Source organism: Podarcis vaucheri, assembly GCF_965113315.1.
Source record: "Podarcis vaucheri genome assembly, chromosome: 1".
Taxonomy (NCBI): domain Eukaryota; kingdom Metazoa; phylum Chordata; class Lepidosauria; order Squamata; family Lacertidae; genus Podarcis; species Podarcis vaucheri.
Genome location: NC_138759.1, coordinates 105514740 through 105535870, shown reverse-complemented (window position 1 = coordinate 105535870; position 21131 = coordinate 105514740). Strand labels below are relative to the sequence as shown.

General features: G+C 41.1%; 2 protein-coding genes across 3 annotated transcripts in view; one reads left to right on the top strand and one right to left on the bottom strand.

The window, feature by feature from the left end:
• LYPD6 (LY6/PLAUR domain containing 6) overlaps positions 1–21131 on the bottom strand; it is a 680840-nt gene that overhangs the window by 576465 nt on the left and 83244 nt on the right. The window lies entirely within an intron of this gene.
• MMADHC (metabolism of cobalamin associated D) lies at positions 619–15202 on the top strand. 2 transcript variants are annotated; one of them, XM_082199438.1, is made up of 8 exons: positions 619–771; positions 4322–4481; positions 7962–8106; positions 8607–8824; positions 9415–9520; positions 10230–10360; positions 13055–13141; positions 14759–15202. In XM_082199438.1, the coding sequence occupies exons 2-8, from the start codon at positions 4467–4469 to the stop codon at positions 14951–14953; spliced, it is 897 nt and encodes a 298-aa protein (XP_082055564.1). In that variant the 5' UTR covers positions 619–771; positions 4322–4466; the 3' UTR covers positions 14954–15202. The 2 variants fall into 2 exon arrangements, with proteins under 2 accessions (XP_082055564.1, XP_082055565.1); XM_082199439.1 differs by lacking the exon at positions 619–771 and adding an exon at positions 939–1080.

The window sequence follows — 21131 nt, the reverse complement described above, 5'->3', positions numbered from 1 at the left end:
CACGCATACAAGATGTGTATACAACTGTGTTTGTGTGTTGCAGTGTTCACACGACGTCCTTGCCATTAAAACGCCACCCCATTTTTTTTAACCATTTAATGCGGATCTATCCCTCTTTTTGCAAGGAGATGAGATAAGTTAAACAAAAATTGTGCATGTCCCGTTTGCAATAATATCTCAGCTACCCATTTGCAAACCATGTGGAAACACCCTAACACTGTCAGCCCCTCTGGGAGGGAAAAGAAGAAAGGAAAGAAAATCATTTCTGATACGGAAAGCAAACCACTGGGCTGAGAAGGTGCTCCGGAGGCTACCCAGTTACTCCACTCGGGTTGCGCCTCTTTTGCACCCCGCGCGCCTTAAACAAAACTGCACCGACCAACCCGCGCGGGCAAAGCCTCTCTTCTGACTCCGCCCACTCTCTGCATCGACGCGGAAGCACTCGACTAGGCAAGCCCTTTCGAGGATTGGACAAACTCTCTCTCTCTCTCTCTCTCTCTCTCTCTCTCTCTCTCTCTCTCTCTCTCTCTCTCTCCCCCTCCCCCCGTCAGCCGGCTGCGCCGTCATTAGAGACGTCGGCTCGATTGCTCCGGCTAAGCAGGAAAAAAAAGTCGCGCGTCGAGCGTCTCGTTTTCTCTCCCCGCCGACACCTTTTCCCTCTTTCTTCCCCCCCTCCCACCACCCTTTGGAAGCGACGGAGGCGAGGATCGATTGCTTTGGCCCGGGGGTTGCCATTTTACAGGAACAAACAGAACGTGAAAAGAAAAAGAGGTAACGAGCCCGGTCAGCGGCGTCTCCCTCCCTCCAGCTCCCCCCCCCCGCCAAATGGAACTTCCCGACACCCCCCCCCCGCTTAAACTTTGGGCCAGAGGCGTCCTCAGGCCCCGCTCCCACCTTCGCCCCCCCACACACCGCCTCCCCTTCAGATAAGCGCTGTCCCTACGCACACGGCTCCTCAATGCGGACTAGCCGCTTCAGTTCCCAGTCTCAAACCATCCCGTCGCCCTTGGACCCTACACGGGGGTTGGGGAGCAGGTGTAGGGCCGGGTTTAGGTTTGATGGGGCCCTAAGCTACTGAAGGTAATGGGGCCCTTGATATGTCCAGCTGTCCTTTGTCAACAACAAATTGTCGCTGTTTTTTTGTGTTGAATATATGCTATATGGTAATTTATGGACCTAATAGGTCCATACACAACACAGAAGACTTGCTGTATGTAGGTTTTATTTTACAGTGGTACCTCGGGTTGCATATGCTTCAGGTTACAGACTCTGCTAACCCAGAAATTGTACCTTGGGTTAAGAACTTTGCTTCAGGATGAGAACAGAAATTGTGCTCCGGTGGCAGTGGGAGGCCCTATTAGCTAAAGGGTGCTTCAGGTTAAGAACAGTTTCAGGTTAAGAATAGAGCTCTGGAACAAATTAAGTATGTAACCAGAGGTACCACTGTATTTGTTTTTTTATCTTAAAAAAAGGTAAAGGGACCCTTGACCGTTAGGTCCAGTCGCGGATGACTCTGGGGCTGCAGCGCTCATCTCGCTTTACTGGCCGAGGGAGCTGGGGTTTGTCCACAGACAGCTTCTGGGTCATGCGGCTAGCATGACTAAGCCACTTCTGGCGAACCAGAGCAGCGCACGGAAACACCGTTTACCTTTCCGCCGGAGCAGTACCTATTTATCTACTTGCACATTGATGTGCTTTCGAACTGCTAGGTTGGCAGGAGCTGGGACCAAGCAACAGGAGCTCTTACATTTTGGAAATGTACATCCAGGTTTTTTTCCTTTAATTTTTTGGGGGACCCCAAAGAGAGCGGGGCCCTAAGCTGTAGCTTGTTTAGCTTATACAGTACGTAAATCCAGCACTGATGCAGGTGGAATCCTCACTGGCCAGCAGTGAAAAAGCCGCCCAGTGGCAGGACCGGGGAGCCTCCTGTATTTGCGCAGCAGCTACTGCAAGTCCAAGGTCCCTTGTTGCTTTTGTTGTTAGAAAGAGTTGCGTCTCTTCCAGTGTTTCTCCTATGAAAATAGGGATGTCCTTCTCCATAATAATAATAATTTTTATCATTATTATTCTGTGAACTGCCCTGAGACCTCCAGGTATAGAGCGGTATATAAATTCAACTATTAATTATAAAAAAATATTATTTATATACTCCGCCCTTCAGACTGGATTGCCCCAGTCACCCAGGGCGGCTTCCAACATACATAAAAACAAAACTATTATTTAAGTGGTTTTAGCAGCACTGTTACAAAGGAGTATGTAAAAATTGTTTGTTAACAGGTGAGAATCCAAAGTTACAATATATTAAGTTAAAGGATTAGGATAAAAACAAAGAAGGAAAGGATTTGCTGAATTAACTAACTGAACTGGAATACAAAAAAGGGAGGTGTGAGGAGGTCAGGGAAACAAGTAAATGAAAGACAAGACATGGAAAGATTGATTTGTTTTTAAATGTTTTTATTTTTTTGTATTTTGTATTTGTTCTTTTTTTCCCCTTTTTCTTATTTTTGTAACCTTTTTTGAAACTTTAATAAATATCATTTAAAGAAACAAAACAAACAAAATTATTATTATTTATTGAATTTATATAGTGCTCTTTACCCTGGGGTCTCAGGGCACTTCACAGAATAAAATCAAGCTATAAAACCTCAAAATACCTAATAAAAATTAAAACAACAACCCAGTAACACCTCCCCTCCACAAAAAACCCCCAACACATTTTAAAAGGGCATAGGATGTAAATCGGATCAACCAAAGGCCTGGTTAACGTTAAACATTAAAAAAAACAAAAACCACCACTTCCCTATATAGGGTGCCTTCAGATGTCTTCTAAATGTTGTATAGGTACTTATCTCTTTGGCTGGGGGGTGTCACTTAACTCCATACCCTCCAACGTTTCTCTGATGAAAATAGCGACATCCTAAGGAAAAGCAGGACATTCCGGGATCAAGTCAGAAACCGGGACAGCTTCTGTAAATTCATGACTGTCCCTGGAAAATAGGGTCACTTGGAGGGTCTGGGGTGATCATCATCTAAATAAAATAAAAAAGAAAGCCCCTAACGCATCACTTCGGCCCGAGGTGTGCACTGGCTAAGCATGAGGCAGAAAACAGCACCACATTTTTTTGTGTATGTACTGTATAGGAGATTGGAAAGAAACCTGATTCTGGGGTGGTTAAAGGGAGTGAAGCCAGCAATGGTAATTTTACCTGGCAGTGAGGTGGGGAGAAAATGGGTTATTGGGCAAGGAGGTTTCTGGTTTCTTGTCTCTTCCCATTTGTCATCATGAAGCTGTCCTAGTCCTCTTCAAAATTGTTTTCATGGGCACCAGAATGGTCAGATTTCTTAACAACCTAAAAGAGTTTTTCAGGCATCTGCAGCTTGTGAATTGCCTGCAATGTGTGCCAGTGTTAAAAAGGAAGCGTGAAAGAGAAATAAGCTCCCATCTGTCAAGAGTTTCAAGGAAATTATTCAAAAGTAGTATGCGTTAGCATCTCAGAATCACAAGTTCCTTTTTGTGTTTCAACTTTAGTGTTGAAATTTTAAAAGAATTTAAAATTCACATGGACAGTGCTTTAACTAGTGCTCTGGAGGTGACAAAGACAGATTCCAATTGAACAGGGTGTAAATTTTACAAACAGGTTTCTTTACTTTCTGAGCCTGCTTTTTTTAAGGTTTGCATTAGCATTAAAAAAATTCTCTGCACAATGGAAAGTGTAATGAGTATGGGTTGCTCGTGCGTAAGTTACCGCCACTCCTGGCTGTGTTGCCTTGTTAAACCTTTCAGTCTGGGCAGCCCTTCACTTTGTGGCTGCCTCAGTCACTAGCAGAATCCATCAGTGGGCGTTTCTTAAACCTTTTCCAACATAAAAGTTGTTTGACGCCAAGTCTCCTCCTACTCTCCCTGCGCGGAAGTCTTCTGCGCAGGGAGGGCGTGGGTAGCGGAGGACCCGTGCTCTCCCCACTGGTGTCCAGTGAAGAGTCCTGGAGCCCTCTCTCCGATTCCCCCATCAGCCCCCATTTATCCCTGGTGTTGCGCTGATTTGCTTCCCCATCTGCTGAGCTGCTTCTCTCCCTGCTGGGCCCTTCTCCAGCATCATTTGAGAGCCTTCCCTCCGTCTCTAGCTCCGATGTCAGTTCCCTGACAGAAAGGCTAGAGATTTAGATGTTTAACTGAATGTAAATTCCGAAACTGTGGTCATGCAACAATTTATAAGCTATTGACATACACTTTCCCCTCCTGCTGAAGCAAAATAATATCTGCATCCCTTTGTAGTTTTGTGGTAAAGTGAAAAAAAACATTGTTCTGGTTTGTTTTGCACAGGTTCTAACAGCTGGTTCAGGCAGTTCTCGGAAGTGTTTGGGCATGGATCCTTAACAAGTTGCAGCTCAGGCCCAACGTGTTGTATAACCAGCCACTCTGGTGTGTATGTCTCTGTTTTAGGAAGAATCTTTAGACGAAGATACCCATGCAAATGGCCACTGTAAGTAATATTGCTGTTTTCAGTGTTTGTTAAGAATGCCATACAAATGTCTCTAAATGTGTTCCTGTTTCTATTCTTGTTCCTTAGCTTATGTGACATGACATATGAATAGTGCTTTATGAAGTTTCTTGATGTATAAACGTGTGAAGTCAAAAATGGAAACACTTAGACTGGTGTATATATTTTAGTATGATGTAAATCATGATGCACTACTGAACTGAACTAGATAGGTAAAAAAAAAAGATGTGCAGCTTCCTAATATGGAATGCTTTAGGAAGTAATTTGCATCACTACCGAAATACCTAGAACACTGGATTATTCATGGGCGAACTGAATTTTCCAGTGTCCTATAAATACCTAAAACATTGGGTTTGGTACACACAAGAATTTGGAGGGTGTGGGCCTGTAAAGATGTGGGATTGGATCCTATGGGCTTCTTGTGTGCATGGAAGGTATTTTGACCAGTTTCTCCCTTCAGCCCAGCATCTGCTGCTGCTTTGGGAGGTGTCTGGGAAGGCAAATCCTGTTCCTCTTGAGGAACACTCCCCACAGTTCTTAGGCATCAGCCTATAAATTATAAAGGCCGTAATTGTAGAAACTAGTGCAACCCAATCCTTTGTGGGTGTACTCGGAAGTCAGTCCTACCGAGTTCAACAAGATTCATTCCCAAAGTGTATGTAGGCTTGTGGACTAAGAATTAAGTTGGTTACATCTGATTTATTTCTGTTAGATTTAACAACAAATTATTTATCACATATGAAACGCCTACAGTTTTCTACAGGTTGTTCAGGGATTAAAAGATAAGACAGTTCATGCAGGCCTACAGTCTAAAATAAATGAAACAAAAAGGAAAAGGAACGTATGCAGGAGTGTAGCCAGTGTGATCTTAAATCAGTTATACAGATTTCCTTATTGTACACTTCTGTTGGCTCAGATAGCTTACAGATATAATGAGAGAGGCAGAGCATATGCATTTTGAATACAGTGGTGCCTCGCAAGACGAAATTAATCCGTTCCGCGAGTCTCTTCGTCTTGCGGTTTTTTCGTCTTGCGAAGCACGGCTATTAACGGCTTAGCGGCGCTTAGCGGCTTTAAGAAAAAGGAAACAAACTCGCAAGAACTCACAAGACGTTTCGTCTTGCGAAGCAAGCCCATAGGGAAATTCGTCTTGTGGAACGACTCAAAAAACGGAAAACTCTTTCGTCTTGCGCGTTTTTCATCTTGCGAGGCATTCGTCTTGCGAGGTACCACTGTAATAATAACAGCATTAATACATTTTTGAAAGCTCATATTCTGGGTTCAATACAATAGCACATTTAAGCCTGAACATTTACAACTGTATGAAATGTTGCACCATTCAAATTTGAATTGGAATTACTATTTTTCATCATATAAACTGATATGTCTATAAAAACCATGAATGGACCTTCCTTAAGGGCTTCAGAGGTCCTTTTCTGTTTGTGGAAATAGGGTGAGATAGAATCTCTACCATGCACAAAACTGAAATGTTTTATTGGCTAAACATCTTTCCAAATATACTTCTTAAGGACACTTAAAATGCACACCTCTGTGTTCTTTAGTGTGCTCCATAACACTAGAGAACAGAATGGTGTGCTTGTTGTTATTGTTTCTTGTTACCCAAAGGTGTTCAGAAAACTTACAACACATTTAAAACAGAAACTTAAGTATACCAGAACGAAACAACTCCCATAATAGCCACATGAAGCTTTGGCAGTATACTAGTGATATGCAGTGTCCCTGCAGAAGAAATATCCTTTGAAACACATTGGGCCAATACAAATCATTATATTTGTGCATCCTTGAGATTGTTTTCTATTACTGCCTTCCTTCTTTTGATTTGGTTTGTCTAGTTATGATCCTTTTCTTACTTGCCCCTTTTTCTGTGCTGCCACTGGACCAACTGCTTTCAAAACATGGGATTCTTGACAGTGGCCACTAATGCAGTGCAAAGAGCTGCAAATGAGCCAAAATCCAAGAAAGGTTCAGTGTTGAAAAAAACATTTGCATAGTGTGATTTCAGACTGCATTACTTCATGTTGTGTCTACGCTACCATAGCTGCAACTATTGTCCTTATATTAGCATTGTGCAAGTTGCATCCAGTGCAAAGAAGAGGGTTGCTTTTTGCTAGGATGTGGGATTAGGTATTGTAGCAGTCTAGTATTGGGTCACTGGGGCCAGTGGGTCACAGAAACATACGTTGCTGTGGGCAGTACGCCATAGGTAACATAAAACTGCTATATTTATTACATTATTTTAGGAAAGGATGCATGTATCATAAGAATTCTAAAACTTAGTGTAAAGATTGTGTACCTCCAAATTAAAAAAATAACCATTTTTGAAGCTAACCTGTAAAAAACAACCTTTCAAATTTAGAAACCATTGAGTTTTCATTCCCTGTTTAGCACCTTACCTTTTAGATTCCTTTCTAAAGCGTTCTGGATTTTGATGCAATATCTAGCCAGGCTTTTTATTTAAAAAATAAAACAAATGCCAACCCACATTGACTGCAGATGCATTTCTAAATGGAATGGTGGAACTGTAAAAAAAAAAAAAATCCGCTGAAGAGAGTTGCCTTGTGAGCTCTGAAGAGAGTTGCCTTGTGAGCTCTAATAATCTTGCAATACTTGCAATACTTTTCAAAAGGTTAGACCTGGGAGGTTAGGATTGCAAGACAAGCGCTTGAACACGGTGTCGGCCAAATTAATCAGTGGTGCAGTAGTTAATAATGTTGGCAATTGTTGTCGTTAAGCTTCAGAATAAAACTACACCAAGATGGTATCGCACATCTGAGCCCTGTTGATTCAGGCTGTTTTCAGATTCAGGAAGAGAAATTGAAGCCATTTTCCCTGCGGTTCGTGTGTTGTAAGATTTCCCCCGGTTTTGTTGTCATGAGAGTTTTGAGCTTAGGCGTGAGCTCACTACAGTTGCATGGGTCTGGGATTGAATGCATACAGAATGGCCAAGCAGTATGGTCACCTTACCTTACCCTAAAGTGGCTTGCCAACTTTGCAGTGGGAAATGTGCCATTTCCTGATAAACCAGAGGAACTAACTTGTCTGCTCTGCTTAACTACCCTGGCCGGAAGAAAGAACCGACTCGCATGTGTTTTTTTCTTTTAATACGCCTTGCTTATCAGATGTTTGAAAACATTCCATGTATGTATTGTGGCGCTTTTCTTTTTTCTTTTGCTAGATAAAAAGTGTCATTTACTTAATGCAGCATTTTATCCATGTGGCAAATGGTGTGCAAAAATTCCAGCATGCGGGATTTTTCATACTAAACTTTTAATTTTTTAGCCACACCCAAAGAAAGCGTAGTACATTGGTAATATAGAAGGTCGGGATGCAAGATTCAGCTAATAAGATTCCTCCACCCCTACGGAATGCGTCTCTGCATACTGACTTCTTGTTTTGATGTGCAATATATGCTACATTCAGTTCTCTTTGTGTCCCCTTTAGGTACTTTGTAACAGAGCTAGACTGGTGACGTACCTTCCGGGATTTTATTCTTTGGTTAGAAGGGTTGTGACTCCCAAGGCCTTTTCCACAGCAGGGTCCTCTGGCTCAGACGAGCCTTCCGTTGCTGCTGCACCCCCAGACATATGTAAGGAACATTCCAAGAATTTGTTTCACCCGTGTTTACATCTAAAATTATCTGTATTGTCGGGGAAATCATACAGCTGTATCCATCTAATGCGTCTCATCAGCACAAGGCTTTTTGCTTGTCCAGTGGACTTTATCCCCTCCTCCTCCCCTGTGTGTACCCCACGCCCTCCCCACATCTGCTCCAGAGCTCTAGAACAGGTTTGGGGGGGGAGCTGTGGGGAGTTCTGTTGCACAAGTGGAAATCCTTGCCGCTCAGAGGGTGTGTTAGTTGGATACCACACACAATATGTCTTTCAAATCATCTGTATCTTATGATTCCTCTGGTCATAACATACTTGGAATTAAGTATCATGAAGTTCAATGGAACTTAGTTTTCCCATTTTCTGCTCAAACTTGAATTACTAGCTTACAGAGCAGCATGCAGAAAACATTTGTGTTTTATAACACAGTGCAATTATATGTGTGCGTTTAAACGACTTAATTCTTAACTTTTGGCAGGTCCAAGAACTGTGTGGCCTGATGAGGCTATGGGACCCTTTGGTCCGCAAGACCAACGATTTCAGCTCCCGGGGAACATAGGCTTTGACTGTCACCTGAACGGTGCAGGGATTCAGAAGGCAACACAAGCGCACAAAAAACTGCCTGACATATTAGTGGAGCCCCTGGCAAGTGAAAGGCATGAATTTGTGATGGCTCAGTACGTCAACGAGTTCCAGGTAAGAAAAACATAGCTCCAAAGTAACTGGCCTGCCTAGCAAAAAAGCAGGTACGTGGTCTTTCCCTCCTGATTTTGAAATGAGCACCCACCCCTGTGTTACAGGTGGGCTATCATAGTATTTTTGGAGTGGTGCCCTGGAATAGAATTGTCTGGAATAGAATTGTACTTCAGCTGTGCAGAAGCTTGAGGATACTAGAACTGGGTGATATATGGCCCAAAACTGGCTTGAAATCCATATCGTGATATTGGCTTCATAATTTTTGACTTGGCACTATATTGCGAATCATGGTGTGTGCGTGTGTGCTATGCAAAAAAGCACAATGTGGGGGAAACCGTGAAGCCAGCCAATGCCTCTTCTGCATAGCTTCATCCTTATTTCAGACATTGTCATGTATCAGTATATCTCTCTGTGTTTAGCTGGTGATATAGCACTGTGTTGAAAACAAGGTATCGCCCAGCCTTAGAGGGTACAACTTTTTGCTAATTTTAAGAATAAGAGCTGGGGCAAATTTAAATATCAAATAACACTGCTGGCGTTACTGTTGTACGTAGCTCTGAACAATTACCTGTTGTTGTTTTTGTTTTCAGAACGGTAATCCTCCTCATAAACAAGAAGTTAGTAATGCCAAGGCCTACTTTGAAACCACTAAGGTAGAATGTGCAATACAAGCGTGTCCAGAGCTGTTGCGCAAAGGTATGGGTGCTGCTGCCCTCATCCTCCTTTTCAAAATTTTCATTAGCTCAGTAGACTTTATACCTTGACCCTTTCCCCCCCCCTTTTTTTTTTTTTTTTTTTTTGCTGGAGCGTCACAGTTTTCTTTTCGGTTGCATAAATGAACCCTCTTTTTGTCTTTATTCTAAAAAAAAAAAGCAAGCAACAGTGCGCTTTTCCAGACGAGCAAAACCTTTAGCCTGGGAATCTGACAGTTGTCAGATTTACACTGTGTAGTAAATGTGTCTCCATTGTGTGTGCAAGCTGTTGAAGAACACAGTGGCAATTCCCCATACTTACAAATGGGGTTGATGGAGGGTAGCCGGTGACGGAGAGGTGGGGCTGTGCTTCTCATCTTCTTGACTGAGTCACCGCAGCATACCAGAATGGAAAGAGGGAAGGGTGAGATTGGCACGGTGCGATCTGGCACTCTTTCCTGGCACATTGACACCATACTACATTGGCGCTCCCTCTTTCTGTCCTGGTTTGCTGCAGTGACTCAGCCAGGTGGAGCTCAGGCAAGCAGCTCGATTCCACCATGGCGCCACTGCTGGTGGAGCAAAAGAACTGTAACAATCACCTAAGGCTGCAGTCCTAATCCTGTTTACCTGAATTCAGTAGGACTTGTTCTCAGGTAGGCCTGGCTAAGATTGTGCAGTTAAGTTTCATTGACTTCTTCCTTCCTTCGTAGATTTTGAGTCAATGTTTCCAGAAGGAACTTCCAATAACCTCACAGTCTTAACAGTAACACAGAAGACAATAAATGATATGACTGCATGGAGTGAAGAGGTGGAAAATGAGCGAGAAAATCTGATAGAAAATGTAAGTCTCATCAGCTTTGGGCAGTGAATTATGATACTGTTCTCATTGGAGGTGAGACCATGTGCGTTTGTGTGTTGTATTGGATTCAGTGCTTGATATCATGCTTTAGGAATGTGGAGTCTGCCCTAAGAGTGGGTGACCATTATCAGTTGTGACCCAATATTTTGTGACCCAGTGTTAATGAAGCTCTCTTAGAAAGAATTTGGATGTACACGACTAACGCTTGGTCCTTAACATTTAATGCCCATCTTGATTTTTCCTTTAAAAAATAAATTTAAAAATTGTCCAGTAGCACCTTAGAGACCAACTAAGTTTGTTCTGGGTATAAGCTTTCGTGTGCACACACACTTCAGATACACATATCTGAAGTGTATCTGTGTATCTGAAGAAGTGTGCATGCACACGGAATCTTATACCTACCCAGAACAAACTTAGTTGGTCTCTAAGGTGCTACTGGACAATTTTTTAATTTATTTTGACTGTGTCAGACCAACACAGCTACCTACCTGACTTTAAAAAATAGTAACTTTAAATATATTTTATGCATACGCACTAGCTACATGCTGTAATGTTTTACATTCAGTTTACTAAGTTGAACCTTTTATACCACATCTGTTAATAATTGCAGTAAATAAATCAGACATTTTGTTTGCCCAAGTGATTATATGCAGAATTGCCACTAGGGGTCATCCTTTCTTAAGTACGTAATGTACGTTTTTTGCTTGGCTTTGGAATCAATAGTTGTATCCCAACAAATGTCAGTGTTTTGCTGCTGCTGAATTTCACCCCATATGTTATTTTCTGAAAATTTTCTGTACTTTAATAGTGCTTTTAAAATAACCTAAAAATGCCAGTTTCTTTTATTTCAACTTGATTTTTTGGCTAATATATCTGAGACCAGTTTCTAGTTAACACCAGCCACACTGCAGTTCCTTTACGTCCATTTGAGAAAGTTTCACAATGGCAAATAAGCATTTATATGGGTTCTAAAGGTTTTCAAGGGGTTAGGAAGGAGAATGCAGTGTTCAGTCATCACCATGAAAGCTGCACACAGAATAAAGCTCTCATTTTAGCGTGTCAGTGTCTCTGTGTTAGTCATGGTCTGTTGGGCCTTGGCATTGTAATCTGGTCTAATTATATTTTAATTGTCCTCCTCCTTCCTTGTCCACCTTCCTGTCAATTCCAATATATTGAACACAAGGGTGCTGGGATGGTAGACGTAACCTTCTGGCCTAAAGGTTACTAACAGCAAATTCACAATAGAATGGACTGTTTGTTTGCATTGTAGACAATCTCAGGAGAACTTAACTTAACATGAGAGACTTGGAGTAAAGTAATGAGAGTTAGTGGCAGGCAAATGAAGGTGTTATTGTATTGAAGACTCAAGTTGTCTTAATTAACATCTGTTTGGTGAGTGGCTACTGTGAGATTGTAATTCACCAGGATCAAAAGAGTCCGGTGCATAAACATGTTTAGACTGTTTACTGGGGTTCCGTTGGCTTAATCTGAAATTGAAATGGACAGATACGTAGACCTTTGACTAATTGGAAAAATAGGTCCACACTGAATATAAATCTGTTCTGTTTTAAGATTATTCGGAATCTGAGTAAGCCCTTATGATAAAGGGTCCAGATATCTGGCTCACATGCTTCGAGAAAGAAATGTGTGTATTTATCAATTTCAAATAAATGAGGGGATGTGGCTGCACAACATTGTGTGCCTCGAGAGGTCCGGGGGGTGGCAACCTGAGAACAGGCCTTTTCTGTAGTGGCTCCCCATTTGTGCAGTGCTCTCCCCGGGGAGGTTCGCCTGGCTCCTTCACTATATAGTTTTAGGTGTCAAAGTGTTGAACAAATGGAATGCAAACTAGCAAAATCAGTTTCAAGTGATGTTTCCCATACAGGGGCAGCCTACCAAACCACAGTTAGCTTCTCCATTGGATATGTTAAATGTAGTATCTTTTGCTGTAGTGCAAAGGATATACGAGTGCATTTGGTGAGAACCTCCACAATTCCTTTTGTTGAAGAGGCACGCTTCTCCTGAATTTTTAAATTAAGAAGTGTCACTTTCTTTGACAATAGAGTCTATTCTGCCAAAAACAAAAGAGCGTTCCATCTGTGTGCACAGTTTCATCCCACACTCTCGTGTAGCTCCTTTTTAGATTCTGTTTCTTTCTAAATAAGCACCATGTATTTAGAGGTTAGCAGGAGTTTTGAGCATCTGTGCTTTGTGTTTGGACGATAATTTTCTTGGCATAGGTTTTGGGCAGAGTTGCCATTGTGGATTAGAGAACTGCAAAAAGTGCTTTACTGATCAAGATACAGGAAGTTGAGACTAGGAAACAAACCTAAGGCAAAATGAGCATGCATAAAAGTGGGCAATAGGTGAGGTATGGATTTGTTTAATTTTTTTGTATTTGCAGGTATGGCAACACTGCAACCAACCCGAGCAATCAGTTATATTTTCCTGCCTGTGCAGAACTATTAATGCTTCACTGACCATCACAAAGAATTTCTTCTAGGTTCCATGTGACCATCGTATCTCAATATAGGTTATTAATTTTAATCCTCTTAGTCTCGGTTGACAGAGTTGAATAACAGTACTGTGTTCAATTTCACATTTGTTTGCTGGGGAAATGGAATATACATTAGCCTTAAAAGTGTGCTTAGCATCTTTTATTTCCTCTCTTCTTAGTTTATCAGTGGTGCCAAGGAAATTTGCTATGCTTTGTGTGCCGAAGGCTATTGGGCAGATTTCATTGATCCAACTTCAGGATTGGCGGTAAGTATTTCTACCAAAGCGCAGCAAGAAGAGGGAGGCTGAGCACCGTGTGTCTCAGACAAGGGGGGAAAAGGAATATGACGACTCCTACTTGAGTTTCTGCTCGTTCCACTTGAAACCATTTTAAAGGCTATTTAAAATTGTTTCTGGAATGTCTGTGACAGTCTTTCTTAATTCTCGGCTATATCATAGAAACCGTTGTCATAGCTGGCACCTTAAGAGGCAGTTAAACAAAAGAACGCAAGACTGTTTTTATTTGTTTTAGTTATTACATCTATTTTCTCCTCCAAGGATCTCAAAGCAGTGCACATAGTTCTCCCCAGCCCTGAGTTTATTCTTACAACAATCTTAGGATAGGCTGAGAGAATTATAGGCTCATGGTCACCCAGTGAGCTTCACGGCTGAGTGAGAATATGAACCTGGGTTACACTAGTCCTAGTTTAGCACTGGAATCACTACACCACTCTGTCTCTCACCTCCCCCCCCCCTTTAACCTAGTTCTTTCAGACCAGGATTGTGGTGTGTCATGGATTGTAGGTATTTGAGATGTTCCTTTGACAATTATTTCATGTACAACCATATCAGTATTATTTCTAATTGTGTAAAAAAACATGTCCCACATCAGGGCCCTTAGAAATGTCCTAGATCCAAATTATTTGAAAAGCTAGTCGGTATGGAATAGCAAAGCACTCAGACCTGTTATAGGAACACGGGTGGCGCTGCGGTCTAAACCACTGAGGCTTGGGCTTGCTGATCAAAAGGTCAGCGGTTCAAATCCCCATGGCGGGGTGAGCTCCCATTGCTCGCTCCCAGCTCCTGCCAACCTAGCAGTTTGAAAGCACATCAAAGTGCAAGTAGATAAATAGGTACCGCTCCGGCGGGAAGGTAAACGGTGTTTCCATGTGCTGCTCTGGCTTCGGTGTTCCTTTGCGCCAGAAGCAGCTTAGTCATGTTGGCCACATGACCCAGAAAAACTGTCTGCAGAGCGGACAAACACCAGCTCCCTGGCCTGTAAAGCGAGATGAGTGCCGCAACCCCAGAGTCATTTGCAACTGGACTATAAATGTCAGTGGTCCCTTTACCTTTGCCTTTACCTTTAAGACTGTTATATTCTCCTACTAAATGTGTACATAGTTTTTTACCCAACTTTCGTTGGTGAATCTTTACTGTCTTTGCATGGGCACTGCTAGAATCTGCTGTTGCAGTATATAGAATCATATAAATATTGGAAGGGAATCCTGCTCACAGCTGTTCCTGTGTGGGCTTGAACCATCAACCTTCCGGTTAGCAGCTAGACACACTAAACCATTGCGCCACAGGGACCAGGCTATTGATTCATAAAATCCAAGGAATTGGAAGTGCACTTTCCTGGTAACAGTGTCAATTTGAGGGCTGGATCTGTGGGCTCCAGAATTTCTAGTTGCCATGGGATATAATAAACAGTATAGTTATCCCTCTATAGAAATGCCAATGCAAAACCAGCAGTTGTACATTTTCTGTCATGACATTTAAATGCATTTAAGCTTAGACTTAAAACTAATTTGATCTATTATGTTGAAATATATTCAGGAATCTTACTATAAATGTACACCGTGTTTTGTTGTGCTTTCTTTGCAGTTTTTTGGCCCTTATACAAACAACACCCTTTTTGAAACTGATGAACGCTACCGCCATTTAGGATTTTATGTGGAGGACCTTGGCTGCTGTAAAGTTATTCGTCATAATCTCTGGGGAACACACGTGGTAGTCGGAAGTATTTTCACTAATGCTTCACCTGACAGCCCTATCATGAAGAAACTGAGTGGCAATTAACCGCATCTTCAGGCTTAAGAATTGGCCAATAAACACTGTTGGGACATATCAAGCGATAAATTACACTGATTTCTAGAGAGTAAAAGATCTGTTATTTATTTTAGTCTTCATCGGATATGTAGTCTCTATACACGATTTATAAGGTAATTCAACATTTTACTTGAGAGATGTGTGTATATATAGCGTATGATATTCTAAAGTATTACTTTTCCAAACTTTCAATAAAGTGAAACATCCACAGTAATCTTACACTGGAACACAAATCCTCAGCACTTTTGTAACATTTCCCATTTTCATTCTGGTGAAGTCAGATTTAATTTACTTGCAATATATTTTATAAATGTCTGTTTGACATAGGTTGCAAATTCATTGGAAATAGAACAATGTTCATTTCACATCTTCATTTTTTATATTTTTGAAAAGAAACATTTTTGAGGTAGGGATAGTCCACTTGTTCGGTTAGATCCCATTAAAGGAAAATAATATCAGTCATTCTTTTATGCAAGAACCAGTATTGTCTTATTTCTGTTTTTCATGTTTTATTTGGAATATACTTCAAGCAGGAGATTTTGTGGCCTACTTCATGATTTTCAGAAAGCATAATGGCTTGTACCTCATGCAACCTGGATAAAGGTGATTTTTGCCAGTTTCCCTGCCTTGTCTGAATCTGCCATACTTTGAAAATTTGCTACAGGAGGTTTGGGGACCTTCCAGAACAGCATGGAAAGTGCCCATTTGGGGATGCAGAGGGAAGGAGAAATCGCAGAAAAATAGCCTCTACTCACATCTCATCCTGTCTGTGGATCCTCCTGGATCTCACTCAGTTCCATGAACAGAAAGATCTCTTCCATTCATGGAATGCCAGGTCTGGATGCAACCCAATATTCCAAAATATATCCCAACTCGATTTTTAAAAGTTGTGATTGGATTTACTTGAAGCTAGTACACCTAAGTGTGCCTGACTTTCTACCAGGCCTCCTCTCTAAGCTAGCCACAATAATATGAATTAAAGAATAGTAGTCAAAGGAATTAAATCAGTGTAAATCAAAACTGTGTCTGCACTGAAGACCCTTTCTAGATCTCATTACTGCCAAAAGATAAAGAAAAGAAATCAGTGTCATATTTTCATGGATCTGGTTTGAATGCAAGTATGGGTTGAATTCTTGTCAGAATTTTGTTTCTGTGAATATTGGCTGAGACATTGCAGCAGGCTGTTTTATTTCCTTGAATATATGCAATACAAAAATGTGAATGAACTATAGGCCAAGTCATCAAATCCTGTTAAAACATCACTTAGCATCATGAGTTTCTCTGGTTAGTATTCTTTCTCTGGATACCTACCGTTGTGCCAGCGCTGTTGATTAAAGACAGAAATTGTTTTCCAGGTGGCTTTCATCAAAATCCACAGTTACAGTGATTCTTTTGTAGGACAGTCCTCAGCTAACTACTTGCATGTGCAGAATGACTTCCACTTGCACAATGACTTCCAATTGCCCAACCTGGCTTTCCTCCCATCTGCTCACCCACTAAATATTTTACTTCATTTTTAATTTGTTACACTGCCTCTTTCTATATTACTATACACGAGGGGGTTTACAAGCTGAAGAAACAACAAAACAGACAGCAAAGATAACGCATGTAATAACAATCTGATACAGTACAAAGAAGTCCCTGTAACTTTAAAATACAGTGGTACCTCGGGTTACATACGCTTCAGGTTACATACGCTTTAAGTTACAGACTCCGCTAACCCAGAAATAGTGCTTCAGGTTAAGAACTTTGCTTCAGGATGAGAACAGAAATCCGTGCTCCAGCGGCGCAGCAGCAGCAGGAGGCCCCATTAGCTAAAGTGGTGCTTCAGGTTAAGAACAGTTTCAGGTTAAGTACGGACCTCCGGAACGAATTAAGTACTTAACCCGAGGTACCACTGTAAACAACTTCTATCAGACAAAGCAATATTCAAGAATCCACCAGAATATAGTAGTAAACAGTCAAATTAAATACCAGCAAATGATAATTAAATGGTTAACACTTACCATTATAATAAAGAATCACTAAACTATAATCAAGAAAAACAGTGGCAAGTCACAATGCATAAAATGCCACAAACATACAAAACCAAGTAAAAGGATCAAATTGAGAAACAAGGGCACACACTTCTCCCAGCTGCTTCTGCTATTCTCAAAACCATGGTCTGGGAAAGAATTCTAGGGCTGGAGGGTGGGGCAAGACAGGTGGGAAAAGCCATTGCCTGATGAGCAGCAGGAAGTCTCCCCTATGTTCTAGAAGTTCCCTCAACCCTCCAGAGCCAACTTGGAGAAGGCGTTAGGTGCATGCAGGGGAACAAGAGGAGAGGAAAGTCACACTGTGCAAGTGGAACCCCTTCTGTACGTTTGAGGTTAGTTGAATGCCGGCTGTAATTTTTGCTATTTCCCCCTCTGCTTACAGTGGCTAAAGGTGCTATATGTGGCCCTGTGCTCCCATTATGTAAAGTCTGGTTTGCGCAAGTAGTAGAATGATATAGCAGAATGAGCTTTTTCTTATCAGCCTGGAATATTTCTTAATTTCATTTTTGTGTCAGCAGTTTAGAAGGGGTGGTGTGCACACTGTGGGACATGATACGAAATAGCGCTGCCCTGCCTACAAAATCACATTTTGCCAAAAGGATGATAGAGAGAGGTGCCCTGGGTTTTTCTGATTTGTAATGAATCTTAAGAATTTTTTATTTCACCTCTGGCTAGTTACATCACTGGGTAAGTTTGTTTTAAGTTTCCTCATCCGCCTGGCCATACCACCTTTGGAAGGTAGGCTTCCAAAGGAAGGTTGTTTCAGTTTTACAGAGAAACACTCACCTCCATTCACACAACCTTGAGGAGAGGGATTGTTAGCGACTTACAGATTTATTTAACCCCTGGAAGAGAGTTAATAGAGGCAGCTCACCCCTGAACATTTTAAATTGAAAGGTGGTGTTAAAATGTTTTAATGAGTTGTACGACATTAAGAGTAAAGGTGAGGAAATTGCCACTTGAATGCTTTCCTGTGTAAAAACAAAACAACTTTGCAGCAAATAGAAAACAGTAGTGGGGTGGACTAAACCTTACTCCCTGATCTGCTTCTTACTTGCGAGTAATTTTATTGCACGGGCGTGCATTAAGAAATTGTACCGGATGTTATACATTCTTCTGTCACCTCATCCTGCTGCAGGTATAAGCCAGGCCTCAGCTTTCTTAATGATCAGTCCAAACATCCCATTTTGATGGGTGGCTGTTGCGTGAAGAATGAGTTCAGTAAGAATAAAGGCAGCCTGGTCTCTTAAGCTGCCACCCTATTTTGTGGCGCCATATTGGGAAAAGCAGCAGTACATCACTAGCAGAAGCCACCCAATTGTGAAGCAACACTGGCATGAGAAGCAGCTTAACCAGCTCAGTTGAGGGTTGATTCCTCTCTTCCCCAAAAAATCTGTGACACAAGGGATTTCCCAGAATTTTAAAGACTCAGGACCAGTGGCAGCAGCAGCTGGAACATAACAAGTTGGTGCAAGAGGCAGCAGAGCCTGTGCCACAGTGCGATTTGGGGCACAAGCAATTTGTTAAGGAGAAAATGCTCAAGTAAAATGTTCATGTTGTTAACTTGCATTTATTTCTCTGCTCACCTCTTCAGAATGGATTTTTTTCAGGCTGGAGTATTGGACGTTTTAGCAACTGTGAATTTAGGCACAATTGAAAATATGTACACACATTTATTTATTTTTTGCACTGAAATAAATGCTCCAAGGAGCAATGTGTGAAAGTGCTCGTTATTAGTGCTGACACTTTATTTATAATTTATGCAGCAATGGTACTGGAAGAAAATATGCTAGAAATCTTCTATATGAGCACAGTCTCCTTGTCTCTTAGAGGAAAACATTATGGCTTCAAGACTGTCCTAATATGAGCTACAGCTGAGCAGTGTGCTCTCTGTGTTAAGGTGATAAACACACACGGCTGCCAAGATCTTTGTGCTGAATGCAAGAGAAGTGACTGGAAATAAGTTAATTTCACTGTGGTTTTCCGAAAGGGGGTGGGGGAGAAAATGTGGAAAACCTCACAGGTGCACAATTCATATTTTACAAATCTGCATCACAATGTATCTAAAAGAAAATACAAAATGAGATACAAACATCTCGTCTGAGAAAATTCTGCATGTGGTTTTGTACTTTATGTCTACTATGTTTTATGGGTTAGTTCCAAAGATCTCATTATTTGACACCATGCTTTAGGAATTCTAAATACTTTCTTTGCAGCAGCAGTTTATTAACAAAATAGTTAAGCCAATTTTGGTCTCATTGGCTTATTATGAGTAAATGTGGTTAAACCTGTGTACTTCCTCTTCATTCAGTTGTGGACTAGGATCCTTCTGTGTTCTCTTTCCTAGAATAATTTTGCTGCTCAGCCAGGAAGTTCCATGATTCAAATCTCAGCGCAGCTGTGAAGTTCCTTGCAGGCCTTAGGGTTATCTCTAAACCTTGGGTCCTTTTCTGCTAATAATATAGTATTGGTGCAAAGTTTAATTAGATGGTGAACATGAAGAGTTGTAAGGTTTTAATTAGAGGCTGGAAATGAAGAGTAGTAGCTATTATTTATTAATTAGTACGCCACTTAATTGCCAAAATGGCTTCTAGGCCATTTACAAGTATAAAACTAATTGTATACAATTAAAATGCACATTAAAACATTCACAATTGAAATGACTGTTCTAAAAATATATAAATAATATGAAAAATAATATATAAATCTCCAGGGATAATGAAGATGGTGACGGTCGAAACTGGGGTATTCGGAAACTAGCTCAGGTTTGGGGTTCCAAGGCCCATCATGAACTAGTTGAAACCCCCTCTAAAAATTTAGGCCTAAAAGTGGATTAACCAAGCTTAACTATAGTTGTGAGGCAAATCGTGGAGGAAGAGCAGCTCTGAAATCATTTCTTCCTGCATTATCATGTTATAGAGTGATCTTAATGGGATAATAGAAATTTAAATGTTCAGTCTTAAGTGGATGTGGAGCACCTTAGTGCACTTTCTTACTGGTATGGAAGAAACACATTTTTTAAAAAAATCTGAAAGTGTTTGTTTTCCGTATTTGCTCATCAGTGGGGGGGGGGACAGTTTGAAAATGGTTATTTGAAAGCATCGGAACCTTTGGGTATAGGGCGGTATAGAAATTAAAAAAGAAAAAACACGGATGTAAAGTTTTTAAAAAGTATATCATCTACCCATATTCTTACGTGTAAAATCATTTTTTTAAAGCCACCTTTGCATATTATTGTTTTACATCGCATGCTGACGGTTGTCGGGTAGTCTAGTGTTTTCCATCTGCATGGTTCAAGGGAGCATGAAAAAAGATCTATGCAGTTGGTATGGCCTCATAAGTGTAAAGATGAAGGATTCTGTTGACTGTTCGCTATTGTTGTCACGAGGAAAGCAGCCCTCAAAACACCTAAAAGGTCAAAGATGCACATTCAAGGGGAGAGTCTCTAGTCTTTCCCTGCCATCTTCATTTTAGGCCTTTTGCCCTCTGGAAGTAATTGAGGAGAAATTGTAGTTAATAAACTTCGAGTGAGCAGACTGGTAATTTTAGACAGTGCTGAGCAGCCGGCCCAAGACAGGTAAGTCCTCAAAAGCAGTCATTGTAGACTCTAATTACTCTGCAACTCTTCAGAGTCTTCTGCAGAGTCAGCCAAAACTAATTGCTGCAATTCGGAATCGTATAAGTAGTTGTTAAATGAACAGTATTAATTTTAAGCAATACCTTGATATTGTGTAAGAAAGCATGCTAGGTGTTCCTGGGGTCAGTCAAATAATAGCTTCATTGGGACCAACCAGTATTCCCATAACTGCCATGTAATTCTCAACACAACTCCAAGGACGATTTTGAAGCAGAAAAAAATAAGTATGATTTAAAGTGGTAAGAGCGAAATACTTCCAGATTTCATTTGTATTGTTAAGATTGAAACTTTATCATACACTCATTTCTGCAGTTTATGCAGAGCCATGATGGGCAAAAAAAGGAAGATTTCTTTAAAACTCAGAAATAAGCCGTGCATTGCTAAACACACAAAATCCTTTATAAGGCAGAAAGCTGTAGAACAGAAAAATTAAGTAGTCCTATTTTCAAAGTTGGAAATAGTTTCTAGTATGTTT

Excerpts from the sequence above, each read along its gene's own strand:
- MMADHC (XM_082199438.1), top strand. Across the intron at positions 9,521-10,229 it reads TCCAGAGCTGTTGCGCAAAG|ATTTTGAGTCAATGTTTCCA; the intron begins GTATGGGTGCTG and ends CTTCCTTCGTAG. Across the intron at positions 10,361-13,054 it reads GAGAAAATCTGATAGAAAAT|TTTATCAGTGGTGCCAAGGA; the intron begins GTAAGTCTCATC and ends CTCTCTTCTTAG.